This window comes from Astatotilapia calliptera, chromosome 20, assembly GCF_964374335.1.
Source record: "Astatotilapia calliptera chromosome 20, fAstCal68.1, whole genome shotgun sequence".
Lineage (NCBI taxonomy): Eukaryota > Metazoa > Chordata > Actinopteri > Cichliformes > Cichlidae > Astatotilapia > Astatotilapia calliptera.
The window spans coordinates 7,825,156-7,847,443 of record NC_137441.1 but is presented as its reverse complement, the minus strand read 5'-3'; the positions used below and the strand labels follow the sequence as shown (position 1 = coordinate 7,847,443).

The window sequence follows — 22,288 nt, the reverse complement described above, 5'->3', positions numbered from 1 at the left end:
CAACAGCAAAGCCCTTATGTTTTATATGCACTTATCTCCAGTTTTTCCTGTTACCACAAGAGTGCAGAGTTGAGATGTTCAGAAATATCTTTTCCCTTTGATGGTGGCATTTTTAAAAGCCTGGTCTTAGAGTGCCATCTCATGGTTTGTGTGTGAGATAACTTGTGAAAATTTTCCTCGTGAAGTCAAGCAAACAAGAAGCAGAAATCAAACCATTAAAACTATTAATTGTTCAACAAAAGACATGTTAATCTGGAGTCTGAGCTCAAATATTGTGAGAAAATAGATCAATAATAATATATTAAATATGTTGTTCCAATAAGATTTTTCTTGTAGATCTTGATAGAGCCCCTACAGACCACAAATTCAGTCACTGAACTTTGGCAAAAAACATTAGATCTGGTTTGAATTATCAGGTTTTACACAAGAAGACCTCTTAACTGCTGACAGTCTGATTCATGACATTACACTCCAGAGATTAATCAAACAGATACATATAATGAGAGCCATCTGAGCAGCCAGTACGTTAATAAATTCAATCCACAGACCTTATCTGACCGTGTGCTCCCAGAACATACAGTCTATATAGCAGGACAACTTGGGATGCCAATAATATGATAGACATCTGGTGTCACGCAAATGAGTGCGTTTGCTTTTTTTGGATCGTGACTGGGATGAATGCAACAATAGATCTAAAGTTTCAAACAAATAATTTAAGAGATTTAAAAACAAGCACAGTCAAATATAATAAAATGTAATAACAAAATAGATGATGCTGTTCTTGTCTTTCTTGTCTCTGTTTTTCTTCATCATCGCCTGCTGTTGTGACAGAACAAATAAATAAATCAGATTAGTTATATAACTTGGACTAATAAATGATTGCTCAGTGGAACTCCACAAACTGGGATTTTCAAAAATATGTCAAAGTGAAGTATGACTTCTGAACTGCTTTTTGAAGTACTAAATACTTTGGTCTCTGCAAGTGCTTATCTCTGCATTAATATGCATATATTGTACATAAAAAGGATTGGGGATTTTAAATCTCCTGGGATTCTGATGTAGAATCTCGGAGACCCAAAGCACTCCCAACCTCTGCAACCCCCTTAACCTTGAGCATAAATCACTTCAATATGTCTACCAAGCCACTCAATAAGAGCCAATTAGGGCTAGTTACAGGACTGTAGAGTTTGCCCTTTTCAAAAAAGAAAGAGAGGAAAGACATAAGGAAGCTGGGGATGAAGAGGAGACTGAAAAGGAGGTTGTGGAGAGACTAAAAGAAAGGCAGAGAGAGAGGGAAAAGGGGAGTATACAGTATGAGGGCATGTGTGTGGCAATGGCTGTTGTTATTAACATTCTCTAGTTTATTGTGGAATCTTTTGAAAAGTGCAAGGAAAAAGGAATAAAAAATATGCTGTGTTGACTAACTTTCCAGTTCGGAATATTGTATTCAAGACTTCGAATGCTCCAGAAACACTTGCACTCGGTACATGTGTGCTTTAGGCATTGGGCGGGGTCGGCAGGGACCATGGGACTTGTATGGAACAATAGGAGAAGACTTCTTCCAAAGGGGAGTGCTAAAAAAACATCTGTATGAGATCAAGGCAATGGAGAGAATGAGCGAAAGTTAAAGGTGGGAGGAGAAAGAAGGAAAGGATTTTGGCACTGCATTCAGACAAAAAAACAAAACTGTGTTTTGGAAAGCACAAAGTACGGGCCTCTTCTATAAAGAGGGTCATGCATATCAGAACTAAATGAGTGACTAAGAGAGGAACATTTTTTCCAACTCTATTATCAAGACTGACTATCAGATATTTTCTTTACTTTTCCCAAAGGAGATATTAAGCAGTATGTTGTATGGGAAATATATTTATGCAGAAATATTTTGGGGGGGTTCCCAGAACCTGTTACATCTGTTTATTGTTTGTATCGCTGTCGCAACTTGCAATCTGTTTTACTCATGAGGGCGCATCCACAGACTGTATCAATGATAAACTCAGTGACGTCCACATTTGCCTGTAAAAACAAAGAATTACCAGATTTTTTTTTTAAACATATTTTTGTTTTTAAGAAAAATAAGAGCCACATTTGAGGATATTCGTTTAAAATTTTGATAGAACAGTAGCAGTATAATGTCCTCGTAAGTGGATATCAGGCCCTTGTAGAGCAAAACTGAGTATTTTGGTCTAAATAACCCAAAATGTGATGTCCACATATGTGGACGCCAGGTCCTAGGAGGTTAAATTAGACATATTACACTTTGCCATTATTTATTTAACATTATCTATTGTGTGAAAAGCCAAGTAGACCCATGTTTCAGTAGTTTTTTGAAGTGTGGGTGAATAGTTAAATAGTTTCAGCCTTCATAACTTCAAGTATTCTGAGGTAATGGTTTTCTGTATGGCTGTCAGTCTCTCTCATCGCTGTTTAGAGCATTGCTTCATTGAAGTTTGCAGCTAGTTCGTAATGATAACACGCAGTTTTCTCAAGTTCTTGCCACAGCATTTCGATCAGGTTGACTTCTGGACTCTGAGTCGTTGAAATACCTTCATTCTTTTATTTTTTAACCCATTCTGTTATGAATTTGCTGGTGTTTATTCTACTGTTACATAAAGCTTAAACTGTTGGACACTTGTCTAAAAACTAGAATAATTTGGTATAGAAAGGAGTTTATGGTTAACTCAGTCACTGCAAGGTTACCAGGTGCCCGCGTCCTGTGGCTGCAAAACAAGCCCCGATCATCATCGCTCCACTACCATGTTGCTTTTAGCTATTTGTGCTGATGTGCTGTGTTTGTGTTTCCAAACGTGCCGCTGTGTATCATGGCCAGTCATCTCCACTGTGGTTTTCTGTTCAGAGGACATTGTTCCAGAAGTCTTGTGGCTTGTTCAGATGCAATTATGTAGAGCTAAACTGTGCTGCCATTCTAGATGGAAGGGGTTTTCTCCTGGCAACCTTTTCAAACAAGCCACACTTTCCATACAAGTGGCCACACTTGCTGATGATCAGTCAGTTCAGTGTATTTGATTATCAGCACCTGGCTGCTACTTTTCCTCTTCCGATGAAAGCAGTCGGGGTGCAGTTAGTTTTTCTTACACTGATTCTGTATTTTGGTTTAATTATTGGTAGCAAAAATATTAAATTTACTCTACCGTCATTCAAGAATATTCAGTCAGAAGTCTGGCTGGTGTAAACTGTACTTTATTCCTGCCTCTGCTGTCTTCCTCCCTGCAGAAAAACTTGGAAAGATCTGTTCCGTTTGTCTGTCGTGGGCTTGAGGTCATCACTGGGTCTGTCTGACAAGTTGTATGCTTTATTGTTAGCACATACCATGTGCAAGGAGAATGGCAGGAAACAGAAAAGGAATTTCAGTTCAGGAGAAATGATGGATGGAGACTAAACTGGGGCTGAAGGGTAACTATACTGGCAGGAAACAGAGAGTAGGACTTTTGTTGTTTCCTTAAACACTTTAGGTAAAATCATCACTGACTTCTATGCCTAGGAAACCTCTCCAATAGAGTCTCTCTGTGCTTACTGTAAGCTCCTAAACAACACCCCAGTTCAACAAATGAAAAGAAAAGCAGGGATGCGTCTTTACTTCAGATCCCATCTTATGTTGTCCCATAATACTTCAACTGAGCTGTTCAAATGTCACTGTTTCATTAATCTATTCACTTTTATTTTTTTATATATTTCTACACAAAGTGCTTTACAGAGAGAAACAAAAAAATCTGAATTGTTTCCACTACTGTTAGATGGGATCTTTCAAATTTCACATGGTGTGTAAAATGTTGGACATTGTGCTCTATATCAGTGTTAGTTAAAGAAGAGACATAAAAGTTACTGTTTTTTAGCTATTCAAAAGAACCGACAAATTGAAAAATTAACTAAATGTAAACAGGTATTACACTTAAAGCTGAATGAAATTATATGATTAAAGGCCATTTTTAAAATAAAAAAAACTCTGAAATTTACTTTTGCCCATAAGAAAAGTTAAGTAATCCAAGTTCAGCATTCATCATATGATATTCCACAGCACAGAAGAAGGAAACAGAATAACACAGAAGGATATGACCCAGGGCAGAAAGACTGAAAAAGGAAAATAACATTCACTAAGGCCCTAAAGTCTTTCCTGAATTCTAATATTTTAGAAATATATATATATATATATATATATATATATATATATATATATATATATATATATATATATATATATATATATATATAATATACTCTGACGGCTCTTCTAGAACACCAAAAAAAACCAACAACTCCAAAATGTCCTTTAAAAAAGAAGAAGGAAAAAAAGGGCCCTGAGGGTCAGATTTTCTGCTAACATGTGCTGATCCTCGTGATGTCCTGGCAAAGCCTTCCTCACTACACAGAGAATTCTTTGTGTATTTCAAGAAAAATAAGTCAAATGGTAAGTTAGCAAGGGCGAAGAAGAGAGAAAATCTCACAGAAATATCAGGATTCGTAAACAGGCCAGACCCATGCTGTACGTTCTGTGGGGCAAAGCACAAACACAGATACAAATCAGATCAGATTTGACATAAGTTACTGGTCTGCTGCTCTTAATGGAAATTTCACCTCATCATGATCCACCAGGTTGCATTTATTTACTTATTTATGCTGATTTCAGTTTTTATCAGTTTCTGTCGGAGCCATTCACAATTATTTTTATGTATTATTATAATGAGAGAAAATTCAGTGAAAATTAGTTGTTTGACCTTAAAATACACCTAGGCTTTTTATAATGTTGTTTATTGTCATACCAGCTTTAATTATGTTTGTTTCAATTGTTTTTAATAACTAAAGACATGTAATTTATAAAATCATAATGCAACATAATTTTCAAACAAAAATATGCAAAATTATTTTTCAATTAAGATTATTCCGTTAACTGGCTTTCCCAACACATGGATTAAAAACACAGTTTTGAGTCAGTTAAGAAAATGAACTATTTTCCAGTGAGATGTTTGGATACATACAAGTTCATGATATGGCAAATAACTGCAAAGATTATGACAGAGCAACAATTAACAGAAATTAAAGTCCTAAATTCAGACTTCAAAACTTTACAAATTCAGATTAAACATTCTTATTTACTTTTGACTTTTAAGTTCCTCTTAGAAAATAGCTGTTATGAAAACATGGAAGGTCACCACCAGGGATGCCTATTCCCAGACATCAGCCTGATCTTGACTGCATTGATCTTCATATGGTTGCATTGTTTGACAAGCATGTCTCCTGGCAGTCCTCAAAAACCCAGCAGTGGAACTGCAGTGATTCCAGATGTGGCTGACACAGATATGTGGAACAACACATCGCTGTGTGAACATGAATGCTGCGTACCACTCATCAAACTCCTACAACAACCCACATGTAAGTGTAGCAGTTTAGCTGATGTGGTGCGACTTTGAAAAAACACGTTTTGTCTATAATCTCAGTGTGTGTGTGTTACGACATTTGAAAAATGCAGAGTACAGTATATCAAACCATGCATGTGTTTTTGTGCCATTCAGATGACTCACTCTTGGCTTTTGGTGATTTAGTCCACCAGGGACACACAAAAACTGCAGCCAAGCTTGTGTGTGATGTCATGTGTTTTCACAGGCCTTTTTAGCAATGCAAGTTCACACTTTGTAGAATATGAGAAGACTTCCTCCTCTTTACCATGTGCATCATCAAAGTGGCGCACTTCACAGCAAGAAGACTCCTGTAATGGACTGGTGTCCAGGTTGGACCCCACCTCCCCACCCCACAACAGCTAGGATAGGCTCCAGCCCTGAATTGGATGTGAAGTTAAGAAAATGAATGGATGAATTATGAAAAAGCAAAACTGCAACATATTGTGCTTCTGTTTCTCCTTTTTTCTTTTCCATTTCTTCTTCTTTCTTTTTTTTGCCTTTCTGCAAATCTTTAGCCAAATTGAAGTCAAATGTGTTGCAGACAATTCTTTGTCTTCTCTCAAAACTCTGTTCACATTTGCACTTTTGCCTACATCTTTTTACTGTACTTTTGCACTTGTTTTTCATAGACCAGTCAATAGAAATGGCTCATATTTCTGCTAGAGTATCACCTGAAGCCTTTCTTAAGTCTAAGCACAACCACCAAATTGCAGAAAAATCGAAACAGTGCATAAAATGTGCACACTTTTGTGAAAGAAGAACCAGGAAACCAGGAAACAAACCTACAACACATAAAGCTTAGTCTGCTGCCAAGTATCTCCCAATAACATCTCATTATCCCATTCTGGCCAGCTAATCATGCGAGCACACACAGGAACACAGTAAAGGGAGGAAGAGGGACTGTTGCTCTGGGGGAAATGGGCAGGAGGCAGTTAGAAAGGGGGTGTGGAAAAAGCACAGAGTGAGAGGCCAAAGAGTCGGGCCATATAAAGAGAAAGAGAACACAAACCAGGCTCTATCTTTCTCCTCTATCAGACCTCATCGACGACCCTTTGCTTCCCCTCCCTCACACTAACCTTCAGTGTGTAGAAACTTTTTGCTCTAACACAGTCCCAGCACCAACTGAGACCAAAGAGGATGGCTACATCAACGTGGAGAATGAATGGACTCTACAGAAAGATGACTCAACATCTGTTTCTCTGCACTCTGGTCCTTAGCAGTGAGTACTGTAATAAGTATTTATTAAAGTATGTTATTTTGCATTTTCGGGCATTCATCCTTAGTTAGTTATTCTATCCAAACAGAGTTTTATATATTGTGTGAAGTTCATTTATTTTTTTATCTAAAAGTGTCTAACGTTCTACTCCATCAGCAAGATTTTGTTTATGTCACAGTAGCTTACAAACTTGCTGGGGATTTGCTTTGATGTGCTCCACCATGAGATTGCACACAAATGCAAAGAGGCATGGTTAGCAGTGGAGTAGCAGCAGACACAAAGGCTTTGCTCAGAAGTGGAAGCTGCTGTACATACTCATTATACTTTATACCCTGCAGTGTATCTCCGTGGAGCTAGTAAACCACACATAATATAGTCTCAGAATACACACACACACACACACACACACACATATTATGCGGAATGTATTTAGAGAGCTGCACATGTACTACATGTGTAAAAGTAACCACATTTCATATTATTTCATCACTGAGCAAAAATAGTTCTTTCATCTGTGTTCCTTATAGTAAATGTGTGTGCCTTTGTGTGCACAAGTGTGCAATTATGCGGATGCGTGTGGACACACTGGGCAGTCCACTCCAAATCAGTCCGAGGCCTGACGTTAATTGCAGGGTAATGTATGGCTTGGACGATAGAGCTTCCTCGCTTGTTGTAAACCAGGTCTAGTTCTAGTTCAGCCCAATGTAACGACTTCTGCAGAGCTAAGGCCACAGGGGCGGTAAATGTTTGGAGTGACCTTGGGAACACTAAGAGGAGTTTTCAAGATTGATGGAAAATAACTGAAGCTTAACTTTTAAAGGGGAAACAATCATGGGATGGCAGAACATGTTTGTAGTGTAGTAAAGAGCCATATTGCCTGCATCAGCAGCCTAACAGATGGTAATTAAATTTACATAGAAATCTAATTACTCTGGGCACACCCCGTCAACGCAGATTACTTTTTTTGATGTATATAGCCTAGTATACAAGTCACAAAGTCACCTCAAGAGGCGTTACTGTTCAGGCAACATGCTACTCCTTCAGTCTTTCTAATATTTAAAAACGTGAGAAATAATGTCTGACAAGTGATCTAATAACCAACCATGTTTATTTGTGTTAAGCAATGAATGATATGCACTCATACAGTAATGGACCTACAATGAAAGGGACTCACTTGACTTCAAGAACAACTTGTGGCTCACTATTTTGCCAAAGAACATTGGCATGTGAACAGACCAGGGATGAAACCTGTAATTACTAAAGCGCTAAAGCACCTGAGCCCCAGTGACCCTGGTTATTTGTGTTCTAATCTAGTCTAGTTTTATTATGTCAAGAATTTTGTATAATTTAATTAACTGAGTTTGTTTTCACCCACTTCTTATTATGATTTCAGCCATGATCGCCTCGCCTTTTGCTCTATTTGCAAATCAATGTTTAAGCAGTGGTCTTAATTAGCATTTCAGAAACAAAGGATATAAACATTGCACCTTTGTTTTAGGTTTAAGCACACAGCTTCTGATTTCTACTTTAAGAACTCTGCAGTTGTGTTGTCTGCTCACCCGTCCTACGCTTCTCACCACATCCAACAGCAGTCCTTTGATTACACAAATCTGGTCACAGACGGCTCAGAAAAACAAAAACTGAACATTTCTCACCTAATTATATGTGATGGATTGTTGTGTCTTCATGCAGCTCTGCCATTCTGTGTGTGCGTGTGATTATTTTGTTTCTTGTTTTGATTTAGTTTACATGGGTCCCAGCTCTAGGTCACAAGAGACAAATTGTCATTGATTTCTTTTGACAATACCAGCTTCTGTGGTTGCAGTAGTATCAGAACTCTCTGATATCTGGTAACCTTGAATACACATTTTTGCAAAGTCTTGGAAAGTCCCACATCATACAAAACCTTTCGCAATTTGGTATGTTGGCATTGTGACCGGTGTTGTAATAATAGTTTATCTCAAAGTCTCAGAGTATTAGAAGGTAAATGAAGTGTTGGTTCTCACTTTCAGCTTGTTGTACGTGGGAGGAATGGACAGCTGTAAAGACTTTTTATAAAGACAAAACTGCTATAACCAAACGACTTGAAACGGCCTTTGGTTGGAGCATTTCCAAAATGCCAATGGGCTGCTTTCAGTCAGGAGTGATGACTAGCTACTGAAACAAAGGATAATAAAGGACACACCAGCACCAGATGTTATATACAACAAGGCACCCTTAGAGATAGAGTCCCTCAACTGGTCAGAGTGTTTTTTATGTGCCTGTGGCATGTCAGCAGCATATTATAGAGGATGTTTAACAAAAAGTTTTGGCTTAGCAGTAATGTCATGTTGCTGCAAACGTGCAAAGAACTATAAAAAAAAGTGTCCCCTCTGCACAGTTTTCATAAGGTGGAGATTTGCTATTGAGATAAAGACTGCTTTTTTGTTGTATCAGGGTGTAAACATGTTTATTTCTACTGCTGGGACATTAACTTGGGCATCTTGGGCACTGACTTGCAGAATCAGTCTCAAGTGGCCATTCAAAGAACTGTTTTTTTGGAACCAAATTTCCTTCACTTTTAACCCCAGAATTACTCACTTGGTTTATCAGAGCAAACATCCTTGTCACATATAAACAGGTCTCTCACCCTGACTGCAAACAGATTGAGTTTATACACTCACTTCCCATGGCTGTAATTCAGTATCTATGCAGGCGTGCAAATATGCAGCGCTGACATGGCCATGGACTAAAATCTTAGATGATGTCATTCATTGCCTTTTGGAGTGTGTTATAAGCGGTCTCTCTCCCTCTCTCTCTCTCTCTCTCTCAAGATTTCAGGGGAAAACCCAAGCTTTAAATCTGCTCTGGAGAAGGGGAAAAACATCTTGTCTCACTTACTTCAGCTTGTCATCTACAATGACTGTTTCTGTTGCTAAGTCAGGGCCTCAGGCGGAGCAGAATAGGATAGAACAATTGCTGCTACATATCATAGTGAAAAAAGTTTCATTCATGGTTGGAATATTCCAGTTTCTTATTAAGTTACTTGTGTGCATTTTTGCACATGTGTAGAAGTAAAAAGCCGTTAGTACTTTGTGATGATCTGTAAAAATATGAGACTAATTCGTTCTGAACAAGAACAAGTAAAAGATGAAAGGGTCAAGACTTAATGTTTTAAAGTGAAAGAGCAGACTTCAGTGAAAATAAGCCCTGATATGTCTCTGCACACACATTTTTGAAACTTTGTTTCTCAGAAAACAACTTTGCCAATGTAAACATGGCCAGAATATTGCCACTCATGACCCTCGGCTATTGACCAGCATTCTTTCAGTCTCAAGTTGTGATGATGAAGTTTGAGTCACGTCATCTGCTGAAGGGTGTGGGTCTTTTATGTAAGCCTTGGCAGATCATGGTCTTATGTCAGCCTAGGGTGTGTGTTCACTTGGGCCCAAAGTCATGGTTGAGGAGCCATGTGAGCTTGCAAAGCAATTAAACCTGAAGCCTGTGTTCTGTAAAACCAGCCATTTTGCTTTAGCGATTTCTAAATGTGCAAACCGGGTTAGATGTGAATAAACAGCTTGTATCAGTGTACATTCTGACACCATATCTCTGAACCCACATGCGCAAAATCACATTTTGAAATGTATTTCTCTCTGAATTATCTTTATTTGGAGCCAACTTCCTTCCAAAAATGATGTTAATGAAAAGCAAAACAAAGCCGCTAACTAATGATCATCCATGAAAAGGAAATTACTTCAATAAATAGATTGTCTAGCAACAATATTTACCTTGTGAAACAATCTTAACTAGAAAAAGTTGCATTTCCTGCAAAAATGCAGTGTGAATTCTGTGTAGTGGAATTTGCTAAAAACAGCTGAAGAAGCTGAACTTTCTGCTGAAAAGAGGTGAAAAAAAATGAAAATTCTGCTGAAAAGAGGCGTAGAAGCGGAATTTGTGCTGAAAACAGGTAAAAAAAAAAGCAGAACTTTCTGCTGAAAAGAGGTGAAGAAGCGGAATTTGTGCTGAAAAGAGTTAAAAAGCTGAAATTTGTGCTAAAAAGAGGTGAAAAAGTTGAACTTAAAATAAATTTTGCTTAAAAGAAATTTAGCCATGGCTGACATTCAAACCCAGTCCTCCGAGTCACAAAACAGCTGCTCGTCTCACTGAGCTGAAACACAGCTCACCCTTGTGAGCTAAATCAGCAAACACACTTGTAATGTGGTTCCATTCATCAAAATGGGCCAAAAAATGGCATAAAAACCTTCATATTTCAAAAAGTATAAAAGTTATGAGCACCAAAAGATATACCAACCGTTAGCAGAGTTTGAATGGTGGAAATTGTATGAAAACTGAAGGGGTAGTTAACCAGCAAAGAACGGAGCAACTAGAATAATAAGGTAGAAGAAAGAAGAAAGAGAAACAGGATCTCAAATTCACACAACAATGAAAAACAGAAGCTGTGCTACCATTCAAATCTTCCTTCTTCCAATTACTGCTGTTCTGGTGAGCTTATTGTTCCTTGTTCCCCTGCTGCAATTTTACAGCTGCTAGGATTGAAAGAAAAAAAAAAGTAGTCTCTCATTTAATTGAAAATTGGCAGTATGAGATGTCCAAAGGATGAGAAGCTCTTAACACCTTTGCTCAGATGAACCTCAGCTCTATATTCAGCTAATGAACAGAAAATAAGTGTGATTTCTAAAACAAGAACTTGGAAAAATCGTTTCACTTATTATGCTGCATCATTGCTTTTTCCCTTGCTAAAACGTAAGCAACAGATTGTCCTCACTGACTTATGTAAAGTTATGAGGATGTCGTAACACCAGTAGAATGCAATCACTGCATAAACTACATAATCTACGTTGGATACCCAGGCTGGGATTTCCTTAAAGAGGGCTATATTGTTTACCCAGGGGGATAAAAGCTCTTAATGAGCATTAGTGGGCGGTTTTGACTGCCAAAATAATAGCTCTTGGTAATTAATGTTCATTAAATGGCACACTGTTGAAGGCATACTTTAGACATCCTAATTGAAAGCATAAGACTGCACCCCTTGCTGTTCTTAAAAGCCCTTGGTTGGAACACCACATTCATTTGTAGCGTATATGTTTCTGGGCAAGTGTTTTCATTTGTAGGAGATACTGCATTGTTTAGAAATGCGTAAGGTTTTTGAGTTATTACAGTTACTTCTCTGGCTTCCTCTTCCAATTTGGTTCCTTAGTTTCAGTAATATCAAAGCCAGATTGTTTAGAGCGATATGTTTCAGTCTCTTTTTTCTTTCCCAACAGAGTATCATGAAACATGTCTTGAAATCAATCCATGGATAGAAAAGGAGAGCAGCTTGCCGCCTCTTGGAACAGCTGGTGTGTCCAGTTTCTAATCCACTAAGAAAATGGATAGACTGTTTTGGAAACATAGGTTTTGAGTTTCACTGCCCTGCTGAAACGATTTTAATGAGTAAATTAGAGGTTGAATAAAAACAACAGTGAGCGGCTGCTATCAGTAATAATGTTACCTTTTTGTTTTTTGCTTTATTGCTGAAAAACATTTTTTTCAGTACTATAGCTTTTGAAACACAATAGGCTTGGGTAGAATATCAGTAAGTAAAATCTTCCTAATAAAAACAGTCCCAGGTTATATTTCTTAACAACAGGCATTATAGTTCCACTCCAAGAGTATGTTCCTGGTGATGGCTGTTATCTGTAGTTTCCAGCATGTTTGTCCCTGTAGTTCAAAGAGGTCACTGTGTGCTGTGATATCCACATCCTGTCATACAATAGGATGTGCATGGATAACATTCCAAGCCTGTTAATTATTATTGTTTTTGGGTTGTTTTTTTATGGTTGTGTTTTGTTTCAAAGCAGGGGCGTGTGCAGGGTGGAAAAAGTCAACATTTGCCAACCGTCTGTGCAGAAGCAAAATTAGTTCTTATGTTCACTGATTAACTGGTATATTCCAAGTGTTTTCATTGCACCAAATAGCAATAAACGGAACTGTAGTGATTTAGTGAGCTGTTGTTTTCTTGTTTTTTTGGTGTTTAGTTGGTTTATGCTATGAAAAGATCTATATTTTTCTTGAAGGCCTGCAGGATTGAAAAGAATCTCTGCTTAAATTTGAAATATAAAATAGAATTCCTCTTAATAGGAACAACTAGGAGTAGCAAGGGATGAGTGATGGGAGACTTTGGGCTCTGCTTTGGACATCTGGTGAAGTAATGGAAGGAGGGTGTGGCTCATTATGACATCCAAGGTGTTGTCTCTACAGTCTGGGTGGAGGTCAAATTTAAGCCCCAAGGTTTAGGGCTGAGACTTTTCTCCTTTTGCATGATGTTACTGATTTCACAGCACAGCACATATGTAGGGAGGGAAAGAGCTCCCCAAGGAGACTTGCTGCAGCTGCACCACTCATCCCCCTCTCCAGGCCTCCTCCCCAATCTCCCCAGAGAGGAAACAGGCCTCATCCTCAAATACCATAAGTAAAGGACTCCTGTCCCCGGCTTATACTGTCTGACTGCAACCACTTAATCAGGTGTGACAACGTTTGTTTTTACTGCAATTTCCTGCTTCTTCCCCACCCTAAAATCAAAAGCTGGGATGACAATCACAATGGCAGCTGAGAGATTTTTGTTTCATATTTAGTTATTTCCCATAACAGCGACATGGGAAATAAAACTATTCTTATTCTCATATATAGGCAGACATACAGTAGACTTGTGCATTAAAGGAGTCTGTTTATTCAGTACAAGTAAAGTATTGATGATGATGATGATGATGATGAATTCAGAACAAGCATTCCAAGTATTGTATGTAGCAGAATCCACTCATGCAGTTTGAGCACTAGATCAACGATTTCAATTTCATCATGGTTGAATTAGAAATTCAAAGGAAGTGCTCAACCTCTGATGCTAAAAAAAAGTGCATTTTTATTATTGTTATGCTCATCATTATTGCTATTGGACTCAATATCTTAACTGCCCTTTAAATGTAGGAAATAGCTAAAAGTAAATCAAGTAAATAAAGTGAAGCAAGCACAGGATAACATAAAAAGTTTAATTTTCATACTTTTTTATGAGTAGAGAAGCTGCATTCTCAGGAAGAGACCTGAAGCTACCATTAAAATGAACACACAGGAGTAAAATCTGTATTTAATCTTACCTTACCATGGTAGCAACTGCGTTTTAGACAGATTGAACTATCTTCAGAGAACATTACGCTTTGTACATTCTCTAGCTTGTGATTTTGGCACCGTGCTCTTGAAATTATGTTTTTGCATCTGTTAGTGCATACAGCAAGGGAAGACTTTTCCCCAGTGAGGAGGAGCGGTGAAAGAAGGTTGTCTGGCATTAAACAAAACCAAATGTAAAAATGAAAGGTCTGGCTGTCATAGCAAGTTTAGTGCATAAATTGATGATAATGATACGCGGCCTCCTCCCTGCAACATGTAGCTATAGCACCCCTGCACAGACTTGAATCTTCTATAGACTGAATACACAAAGCTTTTCTAAAAGTAGTGATTGATGATGTGCAATCCAGGTTGCCAGTTCTGTAATGACCTTTCATGCTGTAATCCATTACTACAAATCCAGTCACTTGTGAAATTCTTGAGAATCTCCCAAGGGATCATCTTGCTTTATTTCTGGGGCTGACATCCACAGTGTTTACAGCGTATCTGACTTTAGGGGTTGCTTACATTCCCCTGCCATTTAAAGTACATGAAGTACAGTTGGATTAAACTTGAGACCAGCATCTCATTACTCCAGCAGCATGTTAAAAACTCTTGTGGTCCTATAAACTATGTAAAGAGAACAAAGCACTTCCTGGGAGATACATGAACATCATGGCAGCAGACAAAGCAGGTGCTTTAAGAGACTCATATTTCTTTTTTTTTCAAAGAAGTTTTACCTTTTGTCTCACTGTCTGTAATTTTAATTTGTCCAACAACAACTACAGTGTACAGCACATCTGATTTAACTTATTATTTAGTTCTTTACATCTGGCTACACACCACATCACCCAGGCTAAAAGGAGGACAGCCAGGCCAGGAAGTCCACTTCATGTAGTCAAGCAGTGATGAGCAAGATTTACTCAATCTTCACCCAAGATTTACTCACAGTCTTGGCCTTATGCTTTCTGAGAGAGACCAAGGATGTGTTTATGCATTTTTTTGTGTTTCCCTGTGTTTGTGTTGAGACTGGAGCGCCTAAGGCTTCTTGTTGAGGCCAGGGGGGCCTTGTTGGAAACATAGGAAGACTTTTCACACAATTGTATAAGCTGTCTCTGTCCACAGTAGTGAGGCACTACTACCTATAACGGTTTGACATATTCCATAATGTTTCAACATGTAAGGATTAATGTAATCACCTTTTTCTTGAATTGTGATTTTTTTCATTTATAAAACATAAGAATAAAGGGATTTACAGTGTCTTACAATTCATACAGACTGCTTAGTAAGTGGAATGCTTTAAAATCTTTCACTGATACTGATTGCACTAAGAAATATTTAGAGTCACGAGGTATAAACTAAGGTAAGTCAATTTGGTAGGCTGGCTATTTTTGACATATTAAACACAGCAGATTAAATCATAATTAATCGAATGATCTGATAGCCCAGATTTGTACCCCAATTTACAAATTTAATTGTAGCATATGACCAACTTTGGTCAATATCCAGCCATTTGATGCTGTTGGTGAGAAAGGACACATTGCTGGAGAGAACCTACATGGTCCAATCTAGAGTGGTAGATGCATCATATTGGCCATTCGCTAGCTTCTTGTTTTGGATGAAAACATTTCAAAGTGACCTTGGCACTTCCCCAGAATATGTTCAAATTAGCCATGTTTATAGGATTACAAACACACGCTAAACACTTAAATCTACGTCCCATAAATGTGTGTTGTGTTTCACTAAATAATGATAGTGGTGCACTGAAAACATTTTGCTCTGATTGCAGAATAGTTTTGGTTACACGTAAAATTGTTTACACACTACACTGGGTTTCTTCCATGAGGAGGGGAGTGTTTAGAAGTTCAGGCTGAATTGAATTACACCGCCATCATACAGTAGGCAGGATGATCCCTGATGCTGATTATGTCTCATTTACCCTTCATGACTGTGGCAAAGCTGTGCTACATAGTTATATCTTTTTGCGGCTGTTTTTAAAAAATAAAAGTCAAAGGAGCTTTTTATCGGAGCATTTACATTTAATAACACTGTCTAGTCTTCAATATATAAAAATACTTGTTAAGATTAATTTTCAGTCATAATATGATTATGGTATTAGATTTCCAAAAGAAGTTATTACATAAACAAGATTTCTCCCAGGAGATGGATGTGTGGTGAGGTCACGACCCTTTGAAACTTAGCTGCTCATTTTTATATGATGCAGAGAGTAAAAATTAAGACAACCGTGAGTACTAATTAGCAAGTACCCTTAAGAAAATATGCCAAACTGTTAAATGTTTTTGGGTGGGCTTGAGGCTTAAATCACCAGGAGAAGATGTTCAAACCACCTTTTTAACCTCTATTAGAAACAAACAAAATGGGAAAAAAAAAACCTCACAGATATTTACATAAAACATCTTTTCTTAAAGGTGATTATATATACATTAGCAGTGTGTTGCAACTGCAAGAAGTACTGCACTGGCATAACTGTGGAAAACCAAGTGTAAGAAGTTTTTGATATTTGATATCTGAGAATTACAGATGATGTGAAGACAAGAGTCAATGCTGGAGATGGAAAAAACTTTATCTTTGGAACCTTAACCTGTATGAATGAACTGAAACAACTAGACGTTAACTACACTCATTTTGTGGGATTTGGTATATTTAATGTAATCATAACTGCAGCAGAGACAGTGGCACACATCATGGAACTAATTATAGTACTTCAGGTAGGACCCGATTGATTTAGTTTGCATCAGAATTTGTAGGCTAATCGTTTAAGATTTGGTACTTGCTCTCATTTGAGACTTCACTATCACTTTTATATAATAAATAAATAAATGTCCTCTTCCCAAGGAATCATAACATTTGGGCTGCACTGCAAGTTTGAAGCAAATCCAACAGAATAGGTTCAAAATAAGGCTTGAACTGTAATGTAAAGCTAGCTAATGTTGCCATAGGAAATGACATTATACTTTGGACCTACAATGCCGAGAAAAAAAACCCTGCTTTGTCTGATTGGCATCAAACTTTATGAGCACTTGCAAGAAATGAAATGACAAAACATATGGGACAAACTGTGTATTTATGCAAGAAGCTTTTTTTTTTTTACCATTTTAATTATAAAGTGTTTAATTTGCAATTCCTTTTTCTCGATGTCTCTGTCTTTCTGTGATTCACCTGCTCTCCCTTCCTTACAGGTGTAGTGATATGTCAAGACCAAACCACCGCCTCTACCAAAACACCAAGTGTCAGTAACGGTAAGAACCTTCAAAAAAATGTATAATGGGATGTGAGAACAGCACTGGATTCCAGAGAATTTCACTATATTTTAGAGATATTATTTTAAAGTGCCAAGTTCCTTCAAAATATATACAGACATGCTTTTGTGACATAAGACATGGTGCCTGACAAAACTTTGTATTTAAACTTTATTTTCAGAGACAAACGAAACCTCCATTGATTCCCTGATTACTTCAATAACCAAAAGTTTGGCTTCCGGTAACGACAGTGCGTTTTGGTTTCTCACGGCAGAACCGCAAATGGATGAAGAAAACACCATCAATGATAATACAATGGTAAATACCGGCCTGTAGCATCATATTTTCTATTTATTAACTAATAGTACCTCTATCACCAATAAATCTAACAGCAAAAATGAAAATTATATATGTTATGCTGCATGTTATATAAATGATGACATTTATTTTTTAAACATGTATTTACAAGGGATGACAAAAGCTGTAGTTATATGTATATGTGCAATATATGTGGAGTATAAGTACAGTGATATGAGAGGAGACAGCGCTAATCCCAGTCACGTCCTGGTGGCATTCCCTCTAACCAAGACCCTTTATCTGGCTCCCTACACCTTGGGCCCCGAGGAAGTGTTTTGTGCTGCTTGGAGGAATCAACTGAATGTGTTTAAAGACCTACAGTTGGAAAAATTGGTCTCATAAAAGTGGATCTTTTCTCAGACATTCCTCAGCAGTTGTAAATCATAAAGCTGTGCTCAATGCTGGAGACAAATGAACTGGAGAGCTAATGTTTCCACTCATGCACTCGAACAGGTGTGGCTCATTTTTTTCACAACTGTTTTTTGCAACAACTTTAATATATTATAGATTTTTTATTTCTTTTTAAGGTTTGTCAAAACAGAAATATCTGACCTACAGAAAGAACTACAGATTTATCTTACTGTGTAATACAATATACTTATCCTCACATTATTAAACTGTAATTGCACATGTATTTTTTGACGAACAACAAAAGAAATTTGATGTTAAATGTTACATCGGAAGTCATCGCTACATTGTGCCATATGTGACTCCAGGTGTGTAGAGACAGCGCAACAAGTCCGTTATATAGGTCATTACCGCAACATCAAGCCAGGACCATCAACTGTCCAACTCAACCTGAAACTAAACATGAAATTCCTAAATAGCTTGATATGACACTGATAACAGAGTCGGTATCAGTGGATCACATTTTATAATATTACAATGGAGGTTATGGGAAATAAGAACACTAAAATCTGTAAATCCAACACATGTTTTTCTCCTTCTATCTTCAGTATCAAATAAATTGTTTATGTTAAAATATGCCGATTCAAATTAAACATCCAACTATGGTCATGTAAGTTCAAGCAAAGCAGGAATGAGATGTAGGATTTGATCAGTCACAAGCAACAGATGGAGAACAGCACAGATTCCCTGGGATTGATTTTGTCATCTGACTTCAGCCTTCCTGAGTTTCTTCCTCTTCTTTTCAAAGCTCTGAGCATTACAGACGAGTCCAGCTGTGAGCCCACTCCCAACTAACTGAGGATTCAAAGTTACAGCTCACAGTGGTCTTCTGGGAATGCTGAAAGCAGTCTGGATCACATTACAGAAGAATAAAAAGTGTTCCCAAGTTACAAAGCCTGAAGTTGTGCAATGATGATATCATTATTCAGGGTTAAAGTGGGTAAAAAAAACGAAGGTGTGGTCAGCAAGTTCACTCAGCTGCATCTTGTCTGTAAGGCACACAAGGCCAGTGTGTAGTCTGAAACACACGTTTGATTGGTGGCCCTGTGCTCAATGTGTATGAATAAAACTATGTACTGAAAAGTGAAAATTGCATTAGGCAATTGCAAAATAGGATATATTTTGTAGGAGATTGCTCCAGCCTAGACAGTGACATATGGAAAAAGTGTACTATTACAGAAACTACTGTCCTTCCACATAACAGCAAGTATGTACTTTTTTGTTTTTCTTACTTTGTGTGAAAACCCTTCATAATATTTTTTTTAATATACTGTATATGAGTTTCTCTCAAAGCTACAGAAGGTGAATTTCAGAAAAAAGTTATTTGTCCATCCATTCTCTTCTGCTTGCCCATCATCATCATCATATTTATTTATTTATTGTTTCCGAATTTCTTTTTTAAACTACTTGCAAATAGACAATCCTCACGCTTCCTTCTTTATTCTATTTATTGAAATAGGACAGCATGGACATTATACACCGGCTACAAATCATATTATAAAAGGCCAACATTTGGCTTCACGTTTAATTTGAACCCTACTCTCCCTGTGAAAGTTCTCTAATTGTAATGCACCACCACAGATACAGACAGCAAAAACTCAGCTATGAGAACTTAACTTGCACTCTCACAACTTGCATCTCATGACTGAGATAAGAACACCTCTTATTTTCTTCTGGACTTTTTTGACCAGAAATGTGTTTTTAACTGTTCCCATATAACTTTTTTTAATCACACATTGTCCTTTTATACTTTTTTTGTAGGTGGGAAGTACTAAAAGTCCATCACCATCATTACATTTATCACCATCATCATCATCATCATCATCATCATCATCATCGTCGTCGTCATCATCAAATTCCTCTGTGTTTGTGGGACTACTTGTCAGTGGTCTGCTTGCTGCCCTTGGAATCACTGTGGGTTATTGCTATTGCCAACGCAGGACTGACACCAAGGCAGTGAAGCTGGTAAGAATATTGTACAATATACAGTAGAGTATCTTTCCATTGTGGAACTCACTTATTTATATATTCATGCTGGCACAGGTGTTACTGTAAGCTGTAGTACACCATACCGTGCACCCTGGATTAATTAAAAATCTTTATAACAATTGTAAATTCTGAACAGAAAGACGACTTTATATTATTTCATGTGTGTATTGTGATGGTCAGTTGAAAATTTCTAGTCTTTGTTTGATGAGCTCCTACTTGTGGTCTATTTACAGACAGATGAGACCTATCCAGCAGATCAGGAGAACCAGGGGAGCACTCTTGCTTCTGTAGCCCCCCTCATCCCCACTCCCGAGACCCAGGAGAAACCCAGCGTAAATGGAGAGTCCCCCGAGGCAGCAAAGACCCAACCTCCTCCACCTACCAACGGCCACTCCACCACCAAGACAGCAGACACTGAGCTGTGAAATAGTCCAAAATGAATTGAATCCCAGAAACTACCCATCTATACACACAGACACGTCTGATGAAAACACATCTTTGTTTCAGAATTCACTCCTGCCTAATCACACAGAGGCCACAGAAATGTGGACTTTAGGGACTACAGCAATCCCTTACATAAACACTCCTGTTGTTATATGGTCCTGTTACCTGCTCTTTTAGCTACGTGCCTCAAAAAAAATCAGGAAAACTAGTCTGATGATGACAATAATGGTAGAGATGAATGATGCTGATTAATCACGACGAAGACTCGGTTCCTGGGTTTTGATGGCAGTCAGGAAGGAGAAGAAAGACAGGAGATGGGCAGTTCTGGGTGTGAAAAGACTATAATGTTAGTATTAACCACAGCTTGCTACCATGATGACTGCAGCCTCTGGAGTCACAGCAATGTGCTGTCCACTTCAGCAGAGGCTCTGCCTGTCATCTGGTTTAATGCTCCAGCCAATCATCCAACTGAAAACACAGCTAAAGCACCTAAACAACACGTGTCCTTACATTAATGTAAGACCATAACAGACAGACAGGAACTAACTTACACTGCCTTGAAATCTGTTTACAAGAATACATCTTGTATTCTTAACGTGCGTAGGTGGTTGAAAGTGTGTGTGTGTGTGTGTGTGTGTGTGTGTGTGTGTGTGTGTGTGTGTGGGTGTACTATGACATTTTGCATGAGTGTATTAACTTGCATCTGTACTGTGCATTGACTGTATATATCCATACATGCATCTACGCTTATCCTCCTTATTGTACTGTATGTACATATGTGTGCTTCATGGTCATTTTGATCAGTCATGTCAGTGATCGATAAATCTTAACCGCATGCGACAGCCATGAAAAATGTAGAAATTTGTAAAATGATGGCTAACCAAGTTGTGGACAATCGCCATGGTGAAGCAAAACGAGTATTGACATTTAAGTCACACCATGGCATTAATCACGAAGCCAAAAGGCCTCTTTACTCACTGTTTGACCAACAAACTCACAAGGACTTTAGACACAGAGCCTCCTTATGTCACCTCTGCCCATCTATTTGTTAGTATTATTCTCTGTCCAGTACTGTATATACTTGTTTTTATTCTGTGTATCCATACTTGTATTGTTCATTCTATGTGCCAAGATCTTCATTTTATAACTTTTATTGTGTTTATATACTTCTCCCATCATCATGATATTTTATCTAGGTTATATGACAAAGAAATATATTTAGAAATGAATCAAGTTCAGCATCTAATGGTCCAAATATGCCTTTTTTTAATCCTATAAATACAGGTAACATCAGTTTTCCCTGACATGCCTAATAACAATAACAATAATGATAATAACTTTGAAAACTTTGATATCAAACTGGAATGTCCTGCATTCATTGTTCTTTTGATCCATCTTGTATCGTACCATTATCACATCAATATTTCAGTGTGACTATTTAATTTCACTAGCACTCTGTAGTTAAAATGGGATTTAACATGAAAAAAAAACCTAAATAAATAACACTGTATATGTTTTCCTGTTTTCAGCCTATTTTTTCCCAGAAAAAAAGCGAGTGATTTTGCTTGAGTTTAAAGAGAAGTTGGATTTTTAACTGCTGCCAAGCTCCTTAGACAACTACTGACAAATTGTACACAGACACGTACATACTTACACACATCTGTGGTCTAAAAACACATGAAATTTAAGTCCCATACAGCCCATAAGGTCCACAGCTGGTTTACATTAGCAGTAGTAGTGACATCACTTAACACTGTTTTGTCTTTCACAGTTTGGGTGGGGCAGTAAAAACATCCCCCAGCTGTCTTGTTGAATGGATCAGGACATGCTCAGAGTCAAACGTCAGTTAAAAGTCAAGGCCATCATCATGGTTATACACATTTACTTTAAACATTCATGTTATATTGTTAGTATAGTATTTATAATATTATATTGATGTACAGGGTGGGCCATTTATATGGATACACCGTAATAAAATGGGAATGGTTGGTGATATTAAAGTCCTGTTTGTGGCACATTAGTATATGTGAGGGGACAAACTCCTCAAGATGGGTGGTGACCATGGT

At 37.7% G+C, this 22,288-nt stretch overlaps 1 protein-coding gene across 1 annotated transcript; it reads left to right on the top strand.

Moving 5' to 3' along the window:
- The first annotated feature begins 6,404 nt into the window (after positions 1 to 6,404).
- cd34 (CD34 molecule) lies at positions 6,405 to 21,738 on the top strand. The gene is made up of 5 exons (XM_026154640.2): positions 6,405 to 6,630; positions 16,965 to 17,024; positions 17,206 to 17,342; positions 19,551 to 19,754; positions 20,012 to 21,738. Exons 1-5 carry the CDS (start codon positions 6,549 to 6,551, stop codon positions 20,201 to 20,203), a joined length of 675 nt encoding a protein of 224 aa, XP_026010425.1. The 5' UTR covers positions 6,405 to 6,548; the 3' UTR covers positions 20,204 to 21,738.
- The last annotated feature ends 550 nt before the right edge of the window (positions 21,739 to 22,288 follow it).